Source organism: Podospora pseudocomata, assembly GCF_035222375.1.
Source record: "Podospora pseudocomata strain CBS 415.72m chromosome 1 map unlocalized CBS415.72m_1, whole genome shotgun sequence".
Classification (NCBI taxonomy): Eukaryota; Fungi; Ascomycota; class Sordariomycetes; order Sordariales; family Podosporaceae; genus Podospora; species Podospora pseudocomata.
In genome coordinates this window covers 2,079,950-2,101,635 of record NW_026946363.1, presented here as the reverse complement: position 1 = coordinate 2,101,635, position 21,686 = coordinate 2,079,950, and the positions used below count along the sequence as shown (strand labels likewise).

Below are 21,686 nucleotides of genomic sequence, written 5' to 3'. Positions count from 1 at the left end.
AAACCCCATTCACCCGGGGACCATGGAGATGGTGGTAAGTCCCCGGTGGAATGGTAGGGGAGGGACTGCAGGATATATAAACTAGAGTTGGTAGTCGTTGAGGCTTGCCCACGGTGGGTGATCTTGGTTGCTTCTCTTCTCTCGACAGCAGCACGAACCACCACAAGGATATGCAGAGATATCGAACAGCCAGCCATGCCTCTGAAGGATGTAATCTCTGATCCAGCAGCGGCTCGTTCATCTACTTTTTTGTTGTTTACCTTTGTTCATTCATTTCCGAAATATCGATCCTGAAGCTTTAGTTCCCGTTTGCGGCTGGGGTACCATTGCGGACGGTTGACTTGGAGGGGCCGCAGGCCAACGAACGCCCAACTGCCCTGTGGTTGTAACGGTCGGTAGATAATTATCCAGAGCCCAACAGTCGGACAAAACAAAAGACCCATCTCTTTTGACCTATCCCACACTCAAAAATCCGATCAAACTATCATTTCAAACAACCTAGCAGCCCCTGGGTGACACGACCAGGAACAGGTTGTGGTTGTAGCTTTTGATCGGGTGACAGGTGACCGCACCCCTCCCGCCAACACAACCAAAACCAACCGTTGGTCGGTGCGTCGTTGCCTGCCGAAAGGCCGCCGCCGCTGCCCGTTTAAGTGGGTTTGTGGCCGTTTTAGGGAAGCGATGGCTCCCCGTAACAACCCAGATCATCATCAGCTGCTGCGTCCACCACCAGCACCACGCCTCTTCTCCCGATTATCCTACGCGTCCAAAAAGTCTTTTCGATCGCATTCATCTTCTTTCGAGGCTGACGACGAGAGGTCAAGCGATCATTCTGGGGAGGAGTATCTGATGAGTGTTGACAACAGCAGGCGGAGCAGCATGAGCAGCCTGTTTGCGCACAGTTACCGGCCGCCGAGGTACCCGGGGGAGGACACGAGGCCGACGAGCCAGAAGGAGTTGGCTGGGTGGTATGCGTATGCTTTTGCGGCAGAGGTTTATGTTATCTGTGGTGAGTTGCTGATGATTTTTGAGGGTGATGCAAGTTTGACTGACAATGTTGTTGTTGTTGTTGTTGTTTTGTAGGAATCGGTATGTTGATACCAATCCACCCGCTACGCTGACGTCGTTCTCCATCGTGGAGAATGAGAACCCTCCTGGCCCATCTCATCCCCCGGTCAGCGCGCGCATCGTTGCGAACATAACAAAACTAACGATATCGCAGCATCATTCATCCCAATATTGCTCGAAAGCCTAGCAAGAGAAAATGGCGTTTTGTTATCCGATCGGACAACACCTTGTGGGCCAAGCAACGACAAGAATAGTGCAGATGGAGGACAGTGCGTGGTTTACGTGCTCGGCATGGAAATCAACACGGCAAGCTTCGCCATGTACACCTTCAGCATCAGCGTGTTACTGCAGGCGCTGCTGGTGGTCAGCATAAGCTGCGCGGCAGACCACGGCAACTATCGGAAGAAGCTGCTTCTTGCGTTTGGCTGGATTGGCAGCGGGAGTGTGATGCTTTACATTTTCGTGTCCAAAGACCTCTATCTTTTTGGCGCATTGCTGGCGATTATTTCGAATACTTCCCTAGGGGCGTCGTTTGTGTTGCTGAACTCGTTTCTGCCACTTCTTGTTAGGCATCACCCCGAAGTTGAGCATGTGGCCGCGCTGGATGAGAGTGATGCCGATGAGGTGGAGGATGAGTCTACCGCCGACACGGATGCTGAGAGGGCCATGGTTGATTCGACTGCTGCTTTGCTACCGAGGCAGACATCGCTTGGGACCCCTATTTCGAAAGTGCGCACCCGGGAGGAGCTCACCTCGATTGAGCTCGGTCTGTCATCCCAAATCTCAGCCAAGGGGATTGGTACGGGTTACCTGGCCGCGTTGTTCCTACAGTGTGTCGCCATCTTCATTCTGATTCAGATGAAGAACACGACATGGTCACAACGGATTGTCCTCTTTGTCATCGGTGCATGGTGGGCTATCTTCACAGTCCCGGCTGCCATGTGGCTTCGTCCACGACCTGGCCCACCATTGCCAGCATCATCGAACCACACCGGTGTCAGAGCCCTCTTCTCCTACACCATCGACGCATGGAAGTCTCTGTGGCGTACCATGAAGCTGGCTGGACGGCTGGTAGACATCATGCTCTTCCTTGGCGGGTGGTTCCTCCTCTCTGACGCCGTTGCCACCACCTCTTCCACCGCCATCCTGTTCGCCAAAACCCAACTTCACATGGAACCGTGGGCCCTCGGCATGATCAACGTCATCTCGACCGCCACCGGCGTAATCGGGGCCTTCTCGTGGTCCTTCATCTCCCGCAAACTGAACCTCCAGGCTCACCAAACCATCCTCGCTTGCATCGCCCTCTTTGAACTCATCCCCATCTATGGCTTACTGGGTTACCTACCGTTTGTCAAGAATTGGGGCGTGTTTGGACTGCAGCAGCCCTGGGAGATGTACCCGCTCGCGGCCGTCTACGGTGTTGTCCTCGGGGGCTTGAGCAGTTACTGCCGGTCGTTGTACGGGGAGTTGATCCCCCCCGGATCCGAGGCGGCGTTTTATGCTCTTTATGCTATCACCGACAAGGGCTCGAGCGTGTTTGGTCCGGCGATTGTTGGTGCCATCATTGATGCGAGCGGGGAGATTAGGCCGGCGTTTTGGTTCCTGGCTGCGCTGGTTGGGTTTCCGGCGCCGTTGATTTGGTTTATCAAGGTGGAGAGGGGGAAGAGGGAGGGAAAGAAGCTGGCGGAGGTGATTGAGGGGTTCAAGGTTGGGTTGAGTGAGACTGATACTAGTGAGGGGGAGGGGGAGGGGCAGAGGGGGATTTTGGAGGGGTATGAGACTGATCGGTGAGGGTTGTTTGTCATGTTTGGGAAATGGGAGGGCCTGTTTAATGGGTTTGATGGGTGTGGTGCATAGCGCCGGCGTTGTTTATGTTTCCATGGTTTATTTCCTAGGTTGGTAGGATTTAGGCATTGGACTGGGATGGGAATAATGTATTACTCGGTTCAATGAAGTGTGTGTGACATTACCCCTCGCGGCTTTCTTGGATGACTCCGGCAATTCATATCCTCTCATTCAGACGTAACCCCCAAGATGTCAGAGGTGCCTGTGACCAAGTGTCTGTTTGCCTCAGGCGAAATAACATGATTTCAATCTCTCTGTGGAACTGGCACAAGCTGAGTCACAGGTGATGATTTCACCTGGAAATGGCTTTGATGGTTCCGGGTTCCAAACAGGTGAAAGAGGGAAAGCTCTGAGAGAAGCTCTGGACAGCTCGACAATGCTTGCTGCTGCTGCTGGGCCACATTTTCCGGCTTGCTTTCCCCATTCCTTGGCGCTTGGCGTGGAGGCTTTCCTAAGGTAGGTAACCAGCCACAGCATTTCTCCTCACTTGGTTCGTAATCACGTGGCTGGGGGAAGGCCCGTGTTTTTTCTGGCAACCAAGGGTGGCGGACGCGATTCCCGTAAATTTTGATCGGTGTCAAACTTCCCGCTGCCTGCGTTGCGAGTTGCAAGGAAGCAATCCCGTGTTGCGACAACCACGAGAACCATCGGCCATTGAATCGCGAGCATCGCCCACGCGCCAGCAACTCCGGACCGGACCTGCCCTCTGCTCCCCAGCCCATCCATCACCGGCCCAGGTGATTCATTCACCCGGCACCACCGGCCTGCCCTGTGCTGTTGACATTGCTCTCATTGCTCTCACTGCCCATTGCTCGCTCGCTCCGGATCGGTCCTGTCCACAACATCGCGCACCGCACCGCACCGCACCGCACCGCACCGCACCACAACACACCGCACCTCCCCCTCCCCCTCAACAAGCCGATCGAAGGTAGGCGCTTTCCCAGCCACCTTCACACCGTCGCCCACCCCAACCCAACCCACCTTGCAACCTCTGCGCATCGCCATCGACCCAAACTCTATTTGCACATCGCAACTACCTATTGTTGCGCAAACGCTCACAGGCGCCCAACCTGTGCTCCGACATCCCATCTGCCCCGACGCGATCCCTTCCTTTTCATCTAAAGACCCCGCAAAACACACACAACCTGGTCGTCATGGCTTCCTCCGCTCGCAAGAGGCCAAGACAGGAGCCCGAGGATAACCGGGCCGAGTGCCCATTCAAGATCGACGTCGTCAACCCAGATGACAAGGATAGCAAGAGAAAGTCAAAGAAGCGCAAGACCGAGGGCGAGGATGAGGATGCCACGGCCAAGGTCAACCTCCAGATGTCGCCCTTCGCGCCCTGCGGCAAGTTCAAGAAACATGAGACGATGGACTTGTACTTCAAGGTCAGCCCTCCGAAGAAGTGGACCGACATGACCAGGTACAACAGTTTTGTTCGTAAGTGCATTGCTCTCCTTTCATAACATCTAATGCACAACATTTCAGACGAGCGGTGTGGGCTAACGTGGCACCTCCGGCACAAAGTCAATGGGGTGAAGTACTTTAGCGAGGGCTTCATCTATGTCGCCAATGATTCCAGTATCGAACGGCAAAAGGCTGCCAATGACAACAAGCCGATGCAAATCAGGAAGAAGTCGGATGACGACTGGGTGGCGCGAATTCTCGAGATCCGTGCGAGCGACGAGCACCATGTTTACGCTCGTATTTACTGGATGTACTGGCCAGACGAGCTTCCTGCAGGCACTCTTGACGGGAAGAAGTTTGTTCAAGGGAGGCAGCCATACCATGGAATGAATGAGTTGGTCGCGTCGAATCACAGTAAGCACATATGGCTGTTCCGGTGCATGTCTAGCTTCGATTTGCTAACAGTGACTTTTTCTTTCAGTGGATATTATCAATGTGGTCAGTGTAACGTCTCAGGCGACGGTCAGGCAGTGGTTTGAAGAGAACGACGAGGAGATTCAACACGCGCTTTACTGGCGACAAGCTTTTGACGTCAGGAGCTACGAACTCTCGGTATGTACTGGTCTCAGCATTTCCTCTCTCACGTTTGAGCGCGCCATCTAACCATTGTTTGTTTGCAGTCTGTTGATTTGGTTTGCCTATGCAATACCCCAGCGAACCCCGACAGGAAACTACTCGGGTGCACAGTGGAGGCGTGCAAGAAGTGGATGCACGAAGAGTGTATCATTGAAGACGCTCTCCAGTCGACATACAAGCGACTCGGTGCCGACAAGCCACATCTGCCCTCTGAGCCTATCAAGAAGGCCGAGAGCGAAATCGAAGGCCAGCGTCCGCTAAGCCCATCCGATACCGGCGCCGCCGTTTCTGCCCAACATTCGATCGACGTCAAGGCCGAAGCAGAGCCAGCACAGAATGGGAGCGGCAACGTGGACGTTAAGCAAACAGAGGAGGAAGATGGTCCTACTGCTCCCGAGGATGCTGCACCCTCCTCAGGTCGTCGTTCAGCGAGCGCAGCCGCCGGCACAGGCACCCCCAGCACCAAGCTGGTTCTCAAATCAGCGTCGGGTCGGAAGGGTGGGAAGCCGAAAAAGAAGGGGGAGGCAAACGGAGAGACCTCACGGCCATGGGAGGGGCTCTTTGAAGTCACTCTCAACACAGAAAAGAACGGGCCTCCAGTGCTGGAGTTCAGAGACCTGCGGGAGGGCATCGTTGGTGGCGAAAAGACGTGGACTGAGCCCGTCAAGTGCCTCCTCTGTGCAACAACGGTTAACTAGAAGGCTGTCCGTGCTTGTCTGCCGCAGAGGGTCATACGCTCCCGGGACTCTGCGGCAAGAGCGGACAAGCCTCTGGAGCCAAAGTCCGAGACACCGCCTATCAAGCCGAAGAGTGAGTCGCTGGAGCCATCTCTGCCCTCGGCCGTAGAGAATTCTGACGAAGAACTCATCAGAATCCAACTTGGGCTCGATGCCCACCCTGGACCCGCGTCAGAAGAGCGCATCAATGGAGTATCCTTCTCCCCCCTTGAACTTTCCCGAACCCCTTCAGCATGGGCATCACCTGTTATAAACGAAAGCAACCGGCACGTCTCAGCTACCACGCGCCGAGCCAGAAGTCCGCCCTTGGAATTTGAGAAACAGGATGACATTGTCCAGGCTAGCATTGAAATCAAGCCCGAGGATGGGGCGGAACAAGGTCGGGCTTGTAGAACTGAGGCAACCTCTTCAGCATCAGTTAAACCGCAATTCAGTTCGTCCGACATTGAGAGGGAGGAATACATGACATTGTTACGGCCTTCTCCTTTACCACCAGACCACATGCCGGCATCATCAAACTACTAGGAATTTTGGCCGTGGGTGAATGACTTAAAGGGCTTGAGACTGCGAGGAGGCCATCTGGAGTCTGATGACCAGGAGGGCACTTGTGATCACGGTGGTGACGGGGCAGAGTTGGAAGAATCACTCCGGCAGAAGATGGAAGAAATGCAGAGACTTGTTAAGCAGCAACAGGAACAGATGGTGGACTTTTTTGACAAGCAAGAGGAGTACGAGGAATTTTTTGTGGGGCCTTTACAGCGACAAGAGGAGGCTCTGGAAAGGAGGGGGAGATGGAGCGGTGGGCGGGATGCAGAGGGAGAGGTTTGTGGGTGGTGGTGGTTGGGATTGGGATTTTAGGGGGAGGGCGAGGATTAGGAAGTGGGGGGGTAGGGGTATTGATTGAGCGTGAGCATGATATTTTATTTGGTTTGGTTTGAGAATATTGTTAGGACACTTTGTGTCAGCGAGCGAGATTGGGGGGGGAGAGGGGGGGAAGAAAGAAAAATGGAATTTCCTTTTTGAGTCTGTATTGTTGTTGTTGTTGTTGTTGTTGTTGTTGCTGTTTTGTTGTCTGTGTTGTTTGGTGTTGTCTTTCTCAGTATATCTTTTATAGGGACAGCCTTTTTTATGGCGTGGCGTGGCGCGGGATGGAGTTTTTTGTGTTCTGGCGGTTTTCGTTTTGTTTTAGTTTTTTTTCCCCCCTCTTTGTTGTGTTTGGGATTCGGTGTCTTTTTTTTTTGGGTGTGTTGTGTGTGTGTGTGTGTGTTGGTAGCAAAGGTTTTTATAATTCAGGGAACCAAAGTTTTGATTCTGCTGGTGATTATTACTACTGGTTGGGGAGTGATGTGATGATGGTCATTTGATGAAATGTGATACTGTGGTGATTTGTGAGGTGGTGGTTGGCATAAATGAAGGGGTGGGGGTTGATGATGCTGTGCTGTGCTGTGCTGTCTTGAACAAGGCCGTACGTCAACCAATTTAGTGACGAGGTTTGTGTGTTGCTGTGTCTCCTGATCTCCTCGGTAGCTTCATCCGGGTTCAGGGGACTAGTTAGATTCAGGGGATACTTGATAAAAGAGTTTAATGTTGCTGTTATTATGGTTACCTTTTTCCTGGCTTTGGTGGGTGGATGTAGGTAGTTAAGCTACCTTACCTTGGGTCATCATCATAGGTATATCACTATCTCATTCAGCAACGACATCGAGGTCATACCATACACAACTGCTAGGTCCACAAGTCTATATTTGACAAGAAAAACCGCGAGGTGAGTTTCAAAATGAGATGATAGCTGGTTGTAATAATCCATATACACCCGCAAACGCTGACCTATCGCTACTCTGGTTATGAAACCAACAACGCTCTCCCGCCCTCGAGGTGAGAATATGTCCGTGGTGTTTTCCTTTCCAGTCTGACCAGACAAGCTTGTTCTCGAAGCACCACGCCGGGACTTTTTCAAGTGATAAAAAAGTCACCATAGGGTAAACCTGTCCTTGAAGAATTTCCGCTCGCCATCCCTTCTTCGCTACCTGGCCCTCTTTCTCCACCACTTGCTATAATACCGCACCACACCGTCAAGAAGAGCAACAGACTGGGCCTGGCGCACGTGGTTGGTATTATTGAGACACATATTGAGGGTTCTGGCCATTAGCTCCTCCCCAACTTGGTCCTCCTCCTCGTCGATCATGCACCTCTCCACAATTATCGCATGCTTCACTGCCTGTTCCTCCTCCACGGCCAGATATCTCCTCCATGGCCTGTTCCTCCTCCTCGATCAGGTACCTCCTCACTAGCATCAGGTGATCCACTGCTTGTTCCTCCTCCACTGCTCGTTCCCCCTCCACGGCCTGTTCCTCCTCTACGACTTGACCCTCCTGCCTGTCTGCTTGGTTCTACTTCCCCTCTTTGACTGTCGCTTTCTGATGGTCCAAGACTAACCCAATCACTTTTATCAAGACCGATATTCCACTCACTCCCCTCCCACCCCGCCTCCATCGCTCTATCCACCAACACCGTCGGCAGCAGCCCGTTCGCCAACAGCGCGTCAGACAGATGGTCATCCAGCATCTTCAAAAATGGTGTAGGAGGGTTCTCCGGGAACGTGCTTCCCTACGCGCACTTCAATAGCGCGACCCTCGTATCCGTCTGCCTGCTCGGAGTGCTGTACCCCCTCGAATTCTCCAGCGGATCCCCCCACTGCCCCCAACCAGACGAAGGCGTATGGTCCCACTCTTCCGACGGTGAGTACTCGTACTCACCACCCATGGCAGAGTCGTTCACACTATCCTGCCATTCAGCTCCCCTCTCATTCATCTCCTCAACATCTGCCCTCAACCTGCGTGCTCCAGACGACGTCAACGAATCGCCAGAATTGATAGAGAACGGGGACGGGGCTGACTGTTCCGAGTTATCGACACTGGCAGGATGGGCCTCGATAAAACGGACACTGTGAGAGATGGAGGAACCATGTCCTGACTGGGATCCTACGCTTGATCCTACCCCCGGTGGAAGGACAGCGTGCTTACTGGCTAATTCTGCGGAGAGGGAGTCAAGCCAGGCGTTGATTCGGTTTGCGTAGCGGTCTGCTGCGGATTGGTTGTGCCATACAAGACAACTAATACTTTGTCCAAGGGAAAGAGTGATATCGTGAGTGTCATGTACGAGGGCTCTGAGATTGTCGAACGTGAGCTTTGTTCTGCTGCTGGTGGGCTCTCCTGATGGGTTGGGATCGAGGTTGCGCCAGGCGGATTGGCCAGTAGGTTCTCCTGATCGGGGCAGGTAGGAGATGAGCTTTGCTAGAACAGAGGCTTGTAGCTTTACGCCTTTCTCCTTTAATGCCTTTGCCTTGCTGTATTTCATTGCCCTCTTTAGCTCCTTTGCCCAGGCTTTATCGCCGTTGCCCACAGCATTGGCTTTGAGCCACTCTTGTATTTCTACCGGGATCATGTCTCTATTCCCCATAGATTTATCCATCACCTTCATATTTTCCGCAGAGGCTACTGCTGTTGGGGTTGGCTTCTCTGAGGAGGGTTTCTCTGAGGGGGGTTTCTCTGAGGGGGGTTTCTCTGAGGGGGGTTTCTCTGAGGGGGGTTTCTCTGAGGGGGGTTTCTCTGAGGGGGGTTTCTCTGAGTGTGATGAAGGGGGTTCCTCTGAGGTGAGTTTCTCCGAGTATTGTGAAATGGGTTCCTCTGAGGAGGGTTTCTCCGAGTCTTGTGAAAGGGATTCCTCCAAGGTGGGTTTCTCCGAGTCTTCTGAAGGGGTTTCTTCCAAGATGGGTTTCTCTGAGGGGGCTTTCTGTGAGTCTTGTGAGGTGGGTTTCTCCGAATCTTCTGACGAGGCGTTCGCTGAGGGGGAGTCCTCTGAAGGGACTCTATTCCCGGATCTCACGCCGAACAACCTCTAGTTTCTGATAAGCGATGATGTGTCCCCCTCGCCATGAGTCCAATACCGATCACCAAACACGTCGTCAAGAATCTCCTGTCGTGCTGCATCCGCGAGTTGAGAATGGAAGTCTTTGAATAACACGGGACTCTTTGACTTGAGGTAATGAATGCCCCGAGTTTGCAAAACTTTTTCATGCTGTGTCTGAACTCTCTGTTGCAGGTCTGGGTATTGGATCTCCTGTGGTGGGGGTCTCGTGGAGGACCTCTGGTGATCTGCCCAGATGTTGAAATCTAGTGCTAACGGGATCGCTGGGAGTATGTGTCTTCTCCGCCTGAGGTGCGATCTCGCAGGCGGAGACATGGTTTGATGTTGGTGTTGATCCTGGACGAATGAAGGTACGAGGAGTGATGATAGTGATATCCGGGCCTGATGCTAATGTGTGAACGGGAGAGGTCATGGAGCAGAAGAGCGGAAGAAGCCACAATGGATTCCCATAGGTTCATCATGAATCCGTGGGAAGTCCCTTCCGCTCGAGGGAAGCTTCGTCATGATGCAAGTCGCGGCTGCCTCGCATGGGAAGGAGGTCGATGGTGAAACTGGAAAAGTTCAAGCGAAGTGAACCGCAACTTACACTTACACCAGATGTGGTTTATGTAAGCTATGTCGGATTCTCTTGGCAGTCCGGGAAGCTGTGGGTCCCAGCCGGCAAAACGGACAGGGGTGTTTCAGCAACGTAAGCTTTTCGGAGACAGCTGTTTGGCAGAAGGCCACGGTGATGCTCAGGAGGGTCTCTTGAGGGTCCAACAAGTAAGTCGACAGTGGAATTTCTTCAATTGGGCGGGCACATGTCATTTTCTCTTACAACATGAAGACATCAGCCGTCTTCTCTGCCTTTCTCTCGCTGCTGTCGCTAGCTTCGGCCGCCAGCTCCGACAAGAGCACCTCCAAATCAACACTCCCGTCTACCTTCAAGCCCCCACAGGTCTTCAAGAACGCCAACCTCGTTCACGTTGTTTCCGTCGAGAAGAACTACGTCAAGGAAAACATCAATGTCGTCGTAGAAAATATCGACAAGAAGCCACAGAATGAATACTACCTCCCCTTCACGGCCGATCAGATCTCGCGCCTCGGTGGCGTCGAGGTAAAGGATCGCAAGGACACCAGCGCCGGGCCATTCGTCGCCGAGAACGTCGAGTTCGACCCCGAAAGCGACACCCAGTACCTCCGCATCCGACTTCCTAAGCCCCTCGCCCCCGGCGCACAGCAGACACTCGGCATCAGCTACTACATCCTCAAGGCGTACTCGCCCCTTCCCGCCGCCATCAAGCAGGAGGAAGCCCAATTCCTCACCTACACCTTCTCCGCCTACGTTCCCTCGGTGTACACCACCTCGAAACAAAAGACGGAAGTCAAGTTCCCCTCCGCCAACATCCCCGACTACACCAAGCTCCCAGGCAGCGGCGACATCAAGGAGTTCCCCCAAAAGCAGGGCACCAAGCTCACCTACGGGCCCTTTGACGAGAAGCCCGCCGGCGCGTACGAGCCCATCCGCGTCCGTTTCGAGTTCAACAGGCCAGTCACTCACGTTGCCCGTCTGGAGCGGGACATTGAGGTCAGCCACTGGGGTGGAAATGTTGCTTTTGAGGAGCGCTATACTCTCTACCACCGCGGGGCCAACCTTTCATCACTGTTCAACAGGGTCAAGTGGCAGCAGTCGCAGTACTACCAGCAGGGCAATACCCATGCGCTGAAGGAGCTCAAGTTCCCTCTTCGTGTTGGGAGTGTTGACCCTTACTACACTGACGTCATTGGCAATGTGTCGACCTCGAGATTCAGAAGCAACAAGCGGGAGGCGTCGCTTGAGATCAAGCCTCGTTACCCTGTCTTTGGCGGCTGGAAGTACCCCTTTACCATTGGGTGGAACTCGGATGCGAAGAACTTTTTGAGGAAGACGGCAGCCGGGGGGCTCGTGCTGAACGTGCCTTTTCTTGAGGGGCCCAAGCAGAATGAGGGTGTGGAGTATGAGCAGGTCGAGGTCAGGGTTATTTTGCCTGAGGGTGCTGAGTACGTTTCCCCCTTGTCACCCCTCTCTGTTGACTTCAAATACTGACTGCTGTATGTTTTGCAGAAACGTCAAGTACGTCACCTCGATCCCAGCCCAATCCATCACCTCGGCCGACGTCGAGATCCACAAGACCTTTTTGGACACGATTGGGCGGACGGCGCTGGTGATCAAGGCGAGGAACCTGGTGGATGACTTTAGGGACCGGGAGCTGGTCGTGTCGTACGACTACCCTCTCTCAGCCAGCCTGCGCAAGCCGTTTATTGTCTTTAGTAGTGCTATTGCCTTTTTTGTGGCTGTGTGGTTGGTGGGGAATATTGAGTTGAAGTTTGCGTCGAGTGGCCATGTTGCTGCTAAGAAATAGATGGAGAGGGAAAAGGGGGGATAATAAAAATGGGAGGGGGTTGATATTTTGAAAGCTTTTGTTTGTTTGGTATTTATGTTGATTATAAGGCGAATAAATGTGTATTTGTATTGAGTGTTGGTTTATTAAAAGGGGAAAAAAAAGGGTTGAAAAGGGATGTAGTGGTGATGTTGTGTGCTTGACCGTAGTATTTTGATAATAATAAAAGTGGAAGTGACATTCAATAATAAGCATATGGTTTCGTGGTGTAGTTGGTTATCACGTCAGTCTAACACACTGAAGGTCTCCAGTTCGAGCCTGGACGAAATCAAAGAATTATATCTTTTGGCGGCATTTTCTTTTTGAACTTACAAAGTTCATTTTTTATTTTTGGGTGGTGGTGGAGATCTTTTGGTGGGGTGATCTCTGGAGCGTTGGAATGGTGGATCTTGGGTCGTGGTGGGGGGCATCGTTGAGCCGACCACCTGGGTGAGATTTGTAGAAGGGAACATTCTTGTGATGTTCTATTGAATTGAGCATGTGTTTCTATTTTTGCTTTTGAATGGATGGTGAGTCGGTTCTCTGGAAGATGATCCACTATCTTACCACGTCGCCTTGTCCGCTCGTGTTAAAGGCCGACTTGCAACATGTTGGAAGATCAACCTTCGTATAATTCATGCAGTGTTACTTTTGAACGGTGTTTGGTAAGGCTACATATGAGTGAGGCCTTGTATCGCATGCTGAGCCCCGGGGCCTGGTGGGGAAGGAAAGCAAGGCATGTGAGCATGCAGCAAGACCGGTGGTGCGTCAGGGTCCCTCGAGGTCCCTGCATGCTGCCTTGTTTTCTTTTTCTTTTGGGATGTTGCCCGGTGTCTCTCTGTGTGGGATGGTGGATCTGGTCAGTTGATTTATTAGGGGTCTTGGGGTATTTCGGGCGAGGGAGCAAAGTGTTTATAAACCTGACCTTCCTGTTTGTTTGTCTGTTTATTATTTTTATTCTTCCATCTCAGCTTCCACATCTTACCTTGTCTCCGAGTATAATCATCAAACAAAACACACATACACAGACCACAAGTCTTCGCCACAAACATTCCATCACTCAGTCTCGGCCCCAAAGAAGAAAACATGTGCTTCGGAACCCCCTCCTCAGAAAAATACTACTACCACGAGGAAATCGTCCCCGCCCGCCGGCCATCCTCTCACCACCATCACCACAACAGCAGGAGCAGCAGCCGACACCCCCCCCACCACCATCACCATTCTTCTTCTTCTCACCACCACCACCACCATCATGTCTCGCCTCGAACGAGCGGGACCTATCTGTGTCCGCCAAAAACAAGAACGACAGTTATTGTTCCAAGTCCGAGGGCGAGCATGACGAGCTATAGGGGGGAGAGCAGAGGGCGGAGTCACGGGGAGAGGGTGGTGGAGATTGAGAGGAGTAGTAGTCGGGTTGAGACTACTAGGAGGTATTGATCCATTTGTGATAATGGGACGGGGATGTATGGGTTATGCGGAGGATGATATCACGATGTTATGAATAAATGTTTAGGTACATGTCTGGCTTGGATGGGCTTCGTTTGGGATAGACTGGTTGGCTAGCTACTCCGTAATAGGCGGGATACTAATGAGGGTTGTTTACTCTACAAGCCACATGAGAAGGTAATCTGTCTCCGTCTCAGCTTGTGATCGATCTGGTCTGGTGATGGGGATAGATGCCAAGAACCGAGGAGGTGGTTCAGTGGTTGGGGTGAATGAATGATCTTCGATCTGAGCAGAGCTTTGGTGGGGCTGGGATGTGGTTGGGTGGGATGACGTCACATGGAACTCTACACTACATGCTTTGTTTAAGACAGCTTTACAGATATTTTCCATGAGGGAGATGACTTTCGATGGTATGAGAAGCCATTCATACAGGAACATACATGAATGGGGCTAGAAAAAAAAGGGTTGTTGTGTAGGTACTGAAATAACAAACTCCTGTTCATCCCAAAGCTCTGACGACATCTGCACCAAGGGTTTCCGTGAGAGTTCAGAAGAAGGCTTGGGTAAACTGACTGCTTTACTAGCCTGAGCCAGACATGTAAAGTGACGTGATGAGCGACCGTTTATGGCCTACTGCTGCTATCTATATACCACTACGCTGCGCGGGCGGTCATCACGAACCACCATTGTCTTTATCCCGTACACCACAACCTGATTACCCATTTACCCTCACGCTGTGAAAGCAAGCAAACGATTGATGATTTAGCAGTTCGTTGTGCATACTGATACCCCCCTGCGTTATTCTTTACCTGTGTATCCTGCTGGGTTGCCGACATATCCTCGTGTTTACTGAGGAAAGAGCAAGTCTGACCTCTTCTTGCGACCCAAGTCCCGAATACGTTCAGTTCCACACCTCAGAGCCTAAGCCCAGCATCATGTTGTAAGTCACATATCCCTTTTTCACAAACTGTTTACTATTCATCTGCGGAAATCATGTCCCGCAAAAGCAACGAAACAAACCGCTTCTACCCCTTTGCCCAGTGGTACCCACGCCGCCCACCACAAAACCAGTCCCACGATTGCTAACATGCTCAATTCCTCCAGGAACCGCGCCCTCTCAATCCGCTCCCAAAACCGCTCCTCCACGGGTACCACCACCTCCACCCCATCCCAACACCACCGTAAACCCTTCTCCTTCCCCTCCCTCCGCTCCCCAACCTTCACCCAACCCGACCTCTCCAAACGCCTCACCCGCCTCCTCAAATCCTCCTCCTCCCTCACCTCCCACCACGAATCCGCAGCCAAAGAGCGCCTCTCCATCGCAACCCAGCTCTCTGAATGGGGTGAGGCAACCCAAGACGACTCCGTCTCCGACATCTCGGACAAAATCGGCGTCCTCCTCTCAGAAATAGGCGAGCAAGAAGACAACTACGCCCACGCCCTCGACGATGCGCGCGCAGCGCTAAAGGTGATCAGAAACACCGAACGAAGCGTCCAACCAACAAGAGAGGGAAAGAAGAAGATCGGGGATGAGATTGCAAAGTTGAAGAGTAGGGAGCCGCAGTCGACAAAATTGGTGGTGTTAGAGCAGGAGCTTGTCAGAGCTGAGGCCGAGGGGTTGGTTGCTGAGGCGCAGTTGAGTAATGTTGTATGTATTTTCCCTGATAAGCACTGATGATGATAGTGTGCTGATATTGTGGTAGACAAGGCAAAAGTTGAAGGAGGCGTACCAGGCCGAGTTTTTGGCTACGATTGAACGGGCGGATAAGCAGATTATTCTTGCGAGGCATGGGTTGAGGTTGTTGGAGTTGTTGGATGATACACCTGTCGTGCCGGGGGATGTCAAACCGGCGTATCATCATGCTGGGCAGGCGCGGCAGATATTGAATGATGCCGAGGATGATCTCAGGGATTGGAGGCCTAGTGGGCTGCTGGGGGAGGAGGAGGATAGTAAGGTGTCCGGCTCTGGGGCGGCAGTACCTCAGGTTGACAAGGGAAAGGAGGTGGATAGGGGGAGCATGACGGAGACGGTGGTCAATGTGGGTAATGGGACGGCGGCGGCGAATTGATCATGAGGAGGAGAAAAGATTCCTGATGTCGTCATTATACCTAGTTTTGCGTTTCTGTTTGAAATGCGGGGGGGCGCGTTGTTGATAACTGTTTTTTTTTCTCATTTGAAAAATAACAAGTTGGAAATTATCCCCGTCAGAAAGCCGTTACACTTGAGCCGTGACCCTTCTTACACTCTTTCTCGCACCCTCTCCACTGACCATGATGGCACCCTCCATCTCTAGCGTCCTCATCGCCTCGGCAAAATTGGCCGACTCCACCGGCACGCTGGCACCATCTGATAACTTCCTGGCTACTTCGGCGAACTTGACTGATTGCCCGCCGGCAGTCAGCTCGTCCAACAGTCTGACAATGGCGTCCTTGATCTCGGCCTTCTTCCTTCTGTCCGCCGCCGACGTGCCTTCAGTGAGGAGACTCATGTCGATTCTGCCCTGCGCATCCGTCGCCGCCGTCTTGAGGGCGGATTTGATCAGCCTCACCGCCTCCTTTACGTCATTTTGAGTGACCGTCTCGGAGAGACGCATGCGAGCGTGGGCCTCAGAGAGACGAATCATGCTCTCGAGCTGACGGGTGGTGGCCGTGATGCGCTTCTCTGCGGCGCGGACGTCCTGGCCGAGCTTGCGCATCTCGACGTACGAGTCGACGAGCTCCTTGGCGGCTTCGTTGGAGATCTGGGGGTTGACTTTTTGGCGGGCGTAGGAGATGTAAGAGGTGAGGAATTCGATTGGCTGGAGACTGTTAGTCGGGAGGAAGTAGATGGAGAAAGAGGGATGAACATACCAGGATATCATTGTTGGAGTGGGCCGAGTCAGGCTTGTCCTCGAGATACATGGACAGCAAATGCTTAGCCAAGCGCTGATCTTGCTTCTCGTCGGCTCGATCGAGGATGAGATAGACCAGATCGAAACGGGAGAGTAGGGTAGGGGGAAGATCAATGTTTTGCGGGACGGAGAGGTCAGGGTTGTAACGACTGCCGATCGGGTTGGCAGAGGCTAGGATGGAAGTCCTGGCGTTGAGGGTGGTGATGATGCCTGCCTTGGCGACAGAGACGGTCTGCTGTTCCATCACTTCGTGGAGAACAGAGCGAGTGGACTCGTTCATCTTGTCAAACTCGTCAATGCAGCACACACCACCGTCGGACAAGACCAAGGCGCCGGACTCGAGAACCAGCTGTCTGGTCTCTGGGTCGCGGGTGACATAGGCTGTAAGACCGACCGCAGAGGAACCCTTGCCGCTGGTGTACACACCGCGGGGGGCGATGCGGTGGACGTAACCCAAAAGCTGAGACTTGGACGTTGAAGGGTCACCACACAACAGGACGTTGATATCGCCACGGTAGCGGGGACTGGCGCCCTTTTCAAAGGTTTTGTTGGTACCACCAAACAGCTGGAGGAGGATACCCTTCTTGACATCCTCCATTTCGTAGATTGATGGAGCGAGAGACCGGGACAAAAGCTCGTAGATGTCGGCACGAGCAGCAGTCTCCCTGATCCTGGCCTCATCCTCTGGCGAGATCTTTTTGATCTCATCAAGACTCTGGCCGCTGATATGGGCCTCTTCCTCCTCAGCCAAGTCAAGAACAGAAGGGTCATTGCCCATTCTCTTCTTGTCGACTTTCTGGACATGGACAATGTCCACATACGTCTTGTGCACACTCTTGACCGTCCGCATGCGAGGGTTGACACGCACAGGAGTAACCTTGTAGATACCCGTAATCTCTACACGGTCACCGGCCTTGCAAAAGTCAACCAGCTCGTTGTAAGCGCAGATGGAAACGGAATGAGGCGTCTGGCCAGCAGGCGTGTCATCAGGAGTCTCCTGCAGCTTGATTACTTGCTTATCCGTGAATGTGCAGCGATTGTGGATAATCTGCATCGAGTTCTTGGACTTACAACGATTGCGAGGGCACTCAGTCGGCTCCCGAATCTTGCCACGGTCCAACTCAACGGTGACGGAGTGTCCGCAAACACTGCACTTGAAGAAAGCGTCCTTCATGTCGGGAATCACAGGCGTGGTACGGATCACTAGACCCTTGATGCAGACAAGCTTGTCCATATCTGAAGGGTTGAGATCTCTCAGGTTGGTATTCTTCTCGATACCGAATGGGCGCACAACATACGTCTCCGCGGAGACCTGGTCTTCAAGGGTCATCTGCTGTCCCTGGGTAGGCCTGGGAGTTGATGGCTCCTCCCCACGATCAGAACTGGGGAAGTTCAGATCAGAGCTCTGGGAAGGGTTAGGCATATTTCCGCCAGCAAGAGAGGCCTGTCTTTGACTAGCCATCTCAGCGCGCGCAAGATCAATCATGAAGTCGTGCACGCATTGATCCATGACTGGAACAATTTCGGTGGGGTAGGCCTGGGCTTGATGCCAGAGCTTCAGCGTTCGCGGGTACGCCTTGAGATCACGAAGATCAAGGTACAACCTGTTGCTGCCCAGCAACAACATGTTCTCCAAAGCCTCCCAATATGGCTTGGAATCCGCCTCGGGGTTCCCCATGGTGTCAGCCTCGGTTGCGCCATCCGCCCACATGCGATACTTTTTGGTGAAGTTTCGGAGAAACTCCTTGAAGGCCGCGAAGGAGTCTTCAAGTGAGACGGTGGTACCCCATACGAGACCCTGGCTCATGCCACCAAGGGCATTTGCCTCAGATGTGTTGGGGTTGTTGTTGGAGAAGGAAGCGGCGTCGGACCCGACTTGAGAGCCATCACGAACGACTCGGCCTGCGTCATCCAAGATAATTCGGCGTGGCATGCGTGGTGTGCGAATGACATCTGGGTTGATATCCCCACGGTGAGACCGGGAAGGTCTTGTGCGCTCGTTTACGAAGAGCGCACTGCTTTCACTGCGAAGGTCCGACTGCTGGGTGAGGTTGGGCCCTGGGCTGGATTCATCATAGCGGATAGGGGACGAGTCTGTCAGGGGTATGTTAGCTTTGGATGCAAAGAAAAGCCATTTTTCAGCGGTTTACCTCCAACCAAGAGACCACGACCGCTTGCGCGAGGTGTGCGATCACCAGTGCTCTGCGTCTCGGTCTGCTGGCGCAAGGGCGAGCTGGCGGCATTGTTTCCGGCGGTGCTCTGAGTGTTGCTCATCTGGTGGAGAGGCGACGAGGGCGCATTGTTAGGAGAGGAGGAATCGTATACCATAGGACTTGAGGCCAATGCTGAGGTCCGAGTCTGGCGGGGAGTTCTCGAGTTCTCAGCAGCGGGGCTGCTCTGAGCAGCCTGGGAACTCCTGGTGCTGCGCGTTGACCGCTTCGATGGTGAAGACATTTTTGAAGTTGTACTCTGTCGTCTGTTTTGACTGAATTTGGGGGCACAAAAAATAAGACCAATGATTTATAACAGACGAGGATTCAATATGGTGGTTGAAGGGGGTGTTGGCAGCGGTGGGATGAAGGTGTTTCCTAGGAAACCCAGAGTGGGACTCTGAAGAACTTCAGGGTGTTGGAATGAGAAAAGGAGCAGCGCGAAAACGCGTCCAGCAAGAAAAACCACTTTACGCGTCTCAGCCTGTCAAAGGGGAAGTGGGGGGGGAGGGGGCCTCCCAATCCATTAAACCCTGGCCCAGGTACGTGCCGTTTAAAATGTGGAGACATCCAGCTCAAGCCACATCAGCGAGCCGCTCCCTTTTGAAAGTTGGACCCCACAATTTCCATTGTGTGGACAGCTTCACATCATCAGCCACAAGCAACAACATCCACGACGACGATACCACCGCCCCCGAACGAGATACCCCTTTTCCACCACCCTCACCCTACACCGCGAACCATAAGATACCCACTAATACACAGCCAAAATGGCCCCAGGAATGTCGCTGTACAGCGTCAACGCTATCCGTAAAGCTCTCCCAAAGCTCCAGCACACCTACTCCTGAAGCTGACTTGCCATGCCCCCGACGATAGTAATCCTCTCCAGCGAAGACGGCTCCCGCATCTTCTCCAAATGGTACAACCCTCCCCACCAAGCCGCCAACCAGCAGCCCTCCAGCACCGCCGCCCCCGCCTCCGCCCAGAACCCCTTCGCCGACAAGACGGCCCAAGTCCGTTTCGAGAAGGCCCTCCTCCAAAAGACGGCCAAGCAAACAGGAGACATCCTTCTATTCGACAACCGGATCGTGCTTTATAAGATGGAGGCTGGTATGTCCTGTCTCTAAATCCCTCCCCTCCCTTCTCAGCAGCTATGTTGACAGATAATCAAAAGACGTGGCAATCTACGTCGTCGGCGGCGTCGAAGAAAACGAAATCCTCCTCTACAACGTCCTCCTCGCCCTCCGCGACGCCCTCCACCTCCTCTTCAAGCAGTCGGTCGACAAGCGCACCATCATCGAGAACTACGACCTCGTCTCCCTCGCCATCGACGAGATTGTTGATGATGGTGTGGTCTTGGAGACGGACCCGACTATCATCGTGCAGCGGTGCTCCAAGGCGCCAAATCAAGACACCAACCTGGGGCGTATTGACCCCTTCACCGAGCAGGGCATGAACAACTTGGCGCAAATAGGCAAGTCCAAGATTCTGGAGTGGATGCGGTAGATTGGAGGCCATTATTATGGTCCTGTAATGTTGTTGGGTGGGGGAGAATGAATAAGGGAGGGTTAAGCAGGCGTCTCTGATATTTAGAATTATGAATTCGGGGTCCTTTTTAAAAAATTACCGTATGAAGTAGTGAGTATAGTGTGGGCAGAATTTTGATGAGGTGTCTTCTCTTGGGAGATCGTGTTTATCGCTGTCTGTTCGCCTTTTGACTCTGAGTTAAGGCCTAATCTCGGATGCTGCCTTGCGAAGTCGGTTCATGACCGCAGCAGCAATATCATCCCCATCACTAACCCCTTCCACAAAAATGATATCAGCCCCCAGCCTATCCAGCTCCCTCAAAGCAGCAAACAACCCATGAGCGACCCCTTTAACATCCTGTCCCAGATCAACATCCAACACCGTGGCCAACTCCTTCCCTTCCTCATCCCTCAAACTCCCCTGCCGAACAGCAAAACCACCCTCCTCACTCTCTATCCTCCCCTCTGTCTCCCCAACCAACCCCTCCCATTCCCCCGTCCTGATAACCCCCACCTTTTTTTGCCCGCCCCCCTCCAGCTCCTTTCCCACATTGACGGGTTTATGCCCCTCAAAAAGCACCACCCTCGCCCGGGGGCTGTAATGCTTGTACTTCATCCCCGGCGCCCTCGGCTTATGCCCCTCCCCGACCTCGCTCCTGTCTTTATACCCCTTCACCACCCCCTCCCACCCTTTGACTTGTCTTATCTCCTCGATGCCTACCCCTCCTGGCCTCAGAACCACCGGTGGGTTGCATAACCCGTCAACAACAGTCGATTCAACCCCCACTGCACAATCCCCCCCATCCAGAATCAGCTCAATCTTCCCCTCCAAATCCTCCAGCACATGCACAGCCTTTGTCGGGCTAGGGCGCGTACTGGCGTTTGCGGACGGAGCAGCGAGCGGCTTGCCCACCAGTTGAATCAACGCTCTTGCCAACGGGGAGTCAGGCATCCTCGCGCCAAAGGTGGTCAGTCCAGCCGTTACCTCTGGGGCTAGCAGCTGACCAGAGGTCGGGACAGGGAGTAAGATAGTCAGTGGTCCAGGCCAGAACTTGGAGATTAACTCGTGGTAAATCTCTGGAATGGTGGAAAGGGTGCTGAGCATGGAGAGGTCGGAGACGTGGACGATGAGAGGGTTGTCGCTTGGTCGGCCTTTTGCCGTGTAAATCCCTTTCACGGCTGTTGACGAGGTTGCATCGGCGCCGAGGCCGTAGACGGTTTCGGTCGGGAAGGCTACGGGTGTGCTGAAGGAGGAGGCGGTGGAGGTTGTGAGGGCTGTTGCTGCGAGGGTGAGGGAGGCGGGGATGAGGGGGGTTGGGGGGAGGGTCCAGGTTTGGAGGGAGTTGGGAGAGGACCAGGATCCTAAAGGGGAGGAGGGGGGGATGGTGAGGATGCGGGTTTTGAGTTTGGGGGGTGGTGGTGGTGGGTTGGTGGTTGACATTTTGGAAGTGAGGTGGTGGTGGTGGTGATGATGGTGAAAGGTGGGGTGAAAATGTTGGAGTGAGAACCTGAAGGGTGTTGCTGCGGACCACCGCGAGGAAAGACTGGGGTGGGGAAAGGGAGCCAATTTGTCGATTTGGATCGATTGACTGAC

General features: G+C 53.3%; 9 protein-coding genes and 1 non-coding gene across 10 annotated transcripts; 6 read left to right on the top strand and 4 right to left on the bottom strand.

Annotated features, from left to right (window-relative positions):
* Nucleotides 1-122: 122 nt before the first annotated feature.
* ATG22 (Autophagy protein 22) lies at nucleotides 123-2,859 on the top strand (the record flags this gene model as incomplete). Its single annotated transcript, XM_062885293.1, has 2 exons — nucleotides 123-1,009; nucleotides 1,223-2,859. Exons 1-2 carry the CDS (start codon nucleotides 682-684, stop codon nucleotides 2,857-2,859), a joined length of 1,965 nt encoding a protein of 654 aa, XP_062748246.1. The 5' UTR covers nucleotides 123-681.
* Nucleotides 2,860-3,460: 601 nt separating this feature from the next.
* QC762_108740 (uncharacterized protein) lies at nucleotides 3,461-6,401 on the top strand. Its single transcript, XM_062885292.1, is given in 5 exon segments — nucleotides 3,461-3,782; nucleotides 3,793-4,353; nucleotides 4,441-4,734; nucleotides 4,802-4,932; nucleotides 5,001-6,401. The coding sequence occupies 4 exon segments, from the start codon at nucleotides 4,068-4,070 to the stop codon at nucleotides 5,652-5,654; spliced, it is 1,365 nt and encodes a 454-aa protein (XP_062748245.1). The 5' UTR covers nucleotides 3,461-3,782; nucleotides 3,793-4,067; the 3' UTR covers nucleotides 5,655-6,401.
* A 1,899-nt stretch (nucleotides 6,402-8,300) lies between these two features.
* On the bottom strand, nucleotides 8,301-9,173 carry PAN5_2 (2-dehydropantoate 2-reductase (Ketopantoate reductase) (KPA reductase) (KPR); the record flags this gene model as incomplete). The annotated part of the gene is made up of 1 exon (XM_062885291.1): nucleotides 8,301-9,173. One exon carries the CDS (start codon nucleotides 9,171-9,173, stop codon nucleotides 8,301-8,303), a length of 873 nt encoding a protein of 290 aa, XP_062748244.1.
* Nucleotides 9,174-10,235: 1,062 nt separating this feature from the next.
* On the top strand, nucleotides 10,236-12,045 carry OST1 (dolichyl-diphosphooligosaccharide--protein glycosyltransferase subunit 1; the record flags this gene model as incomplete). The annotated part of the gene is made up of 3 exons (XM_062885290.1): nucleotides 10,236-10,382; nucleotides 10,447-11,639; nucleotides 11,704-12,045. 3 exons carry the CDS (start codon nucleotides 10,236-10,238, stop codon nucleotides 11,999-12,001), a joined length of 1,638 nt encoding a protein of 545 aa, XP_062748243.1. The 3' UTR covers nucleotides 12,002-12,045.
* A 192-nt stretch (nucleotides 12,046-12,237) lies between these two features.
* QC762_0007070 lies at nucleotides 12,238-12,311 on the bottom strand. The gene has a single exon. It is a non-coding gene; the product is annotated as a tRNA-Val (tRNA).
* A 794-nt stretch (nucleotides 12,312-13,105) lies between these two features.
* On the top strand, nucleotides 13,106-13,456 carry QC762_108710 (uncharacterized protein; the record flags this gene model as incomplete). The annotated part of the gene is made up of 1 exon (XM_062885289.1): nucleotides 13,106-13,456. The coding sequence occupies one exon, from the start codon at nucleotides 13,106-13,108 to the stop codon at nucleotides 13,454-13,456; it is 351 nt and encodes a 116-aa protein (XP_062748242.1).
* A 944-nt stretch (nucleotides 13,457-14,400) lies between these two features.
* On the top strand, nucleotides 14,401-15,623 carry QC762_108700 (uncharacterized protein; the record flags this gene model as incomplete). The annotated part of the gene is made up of 3 exons (XM_062885288.1): nucleotides 14,401-14,405; nucleotides 14,570-15,113; nucleotides 15,169-15,623. The coding sequence occupies 3 exons, from the start codon at nucleotides 14,401-14,403 to the stop codon at nucleotides 15,532-15,534; spliced, it is 915 nt and encodes a 304-aa protein (XP_062748241.1). The 3' UTR covers nucleotides 15,535-15,623.
* On the bottom strand, nucleotides 14,793-19,035 carry CDC54 (MCM DNA helicase complex subunit). The gene is made up of 3 exons (XM_062885287.1): nucleotides 18,507-19,035; nucleotides 16,316-18,450; nucleotides 14,793-16,263 (listed from the first exon to the last, which is right to left on the bottom strand). Exons 1-3 carry the CDS (start codon nucleotides 18,808-18,810, stop codon nucleotides 15,682-15,684), a joined length of 3,021 nt encoding a protein of 1,006 aa, XP_062748240.1. The 5' UTR covers nucleotides 18,811-19,035; the 3' UTR covers nucleotides 14,793-15,681.
* On the top strand, nucleotides 18,765-20,291 carry RET3 (Golgi-to-ER vesicle coat component). The gene is made up of 3 exons (XM_062885286.1): nucleotides 18,765-19,376; nucleotides 19,443-19,676; nucleotides 19,741-20,291. Exons 1-3 carry the CDS (start codon nucleotides 19,337-19,339, stop codon nucleotides 20,070-20,072), a joined length of 606 nt encoding a protein of 201 aa, XP_062748239.1. The 5' UTR covers nucleotides 18,765-19,336; the 3' UTR covers nucleotides 20,073-20,291.
* QC762_108670 (uncharacterized protein) lies at nucleotides 20,292-21,533 on the bottom strand (the record flags this gene model as incomplete). Its single annotated transcript, XM_062885285.1, has 1 exon — nucleotides 20,292-21,533. One exon carries the CDS (start codon nucleotides 21,531-21,533, stop codon nucleotides 20,292-20,294), a length of 1,242 nt encoding a protein of 413 aa, XP_062748238.1.
* Between the last annotated feature and the right edge of the window lie 153 nt (nucleotides 21,534-21,686).

Coding starts and splice junctions, on each gene's coding strand:
- CDC54 (XM_062885287.1), bottom strand. CDS start 18,810: ATGTCTTCACCATCGAAGCGGTCAACGCGCAGCACCAGGAGTTCCCAG. Junction 18,451..18,506: donor TCGTGGTCTCTTGGTTGGAG/GTAAACCGCTGA, acceptor TACCCCTGACAG/ACTCGTCCCCTATCCGCTAT. Junction 16,264..16,315: donor ACTCCAACAATGATATCCTG/GTATGTTCATCC, acceptor AACAGTCTCCAG/CCAATCGAATTCCTCACCTC.
- RET3 (XM_062885286.1), top strand. CDS start 19,337: ATGGCCCCAGGAATGTCGCTGTACAGCGTCAACGCTATCC. Junction 19,377..19,442: donor GTACAGCGTCAACGCTATCC/GTAAAGCTCTCC, acceptor CCCCGACGATAG/TAATCCTCTCCAGCGAAGAC. Junction 19,677..19,740: donor GCTTTATAAGATGGAGGCTG/GTATGTCCTGTC, acceptor GATAATCAAAAG/ACGTGGCAATCTACGTCGTC.
- QC762_108740 (XM_062885292.1), top strand. CDS start 4,068: ATGGCTTCCTCCGCTCGCAAGAGGCCAAGACAGGAGCCCGAGGATAAC. Junction 4,354..4,440: donor CAGGTACAACAGTTTTGTTC/GTAAGTGCATTG, acceptor TCCGGCACAAAG/TCAATGGGGTGAAGTACTTT. Junction 4,735..4,801: donor GTTGGTCGCGTCGAATCACA/GTAAGCACATAT, acceptor TTTTTCTTTCAG/TGGATATTATCAATGTGGTC.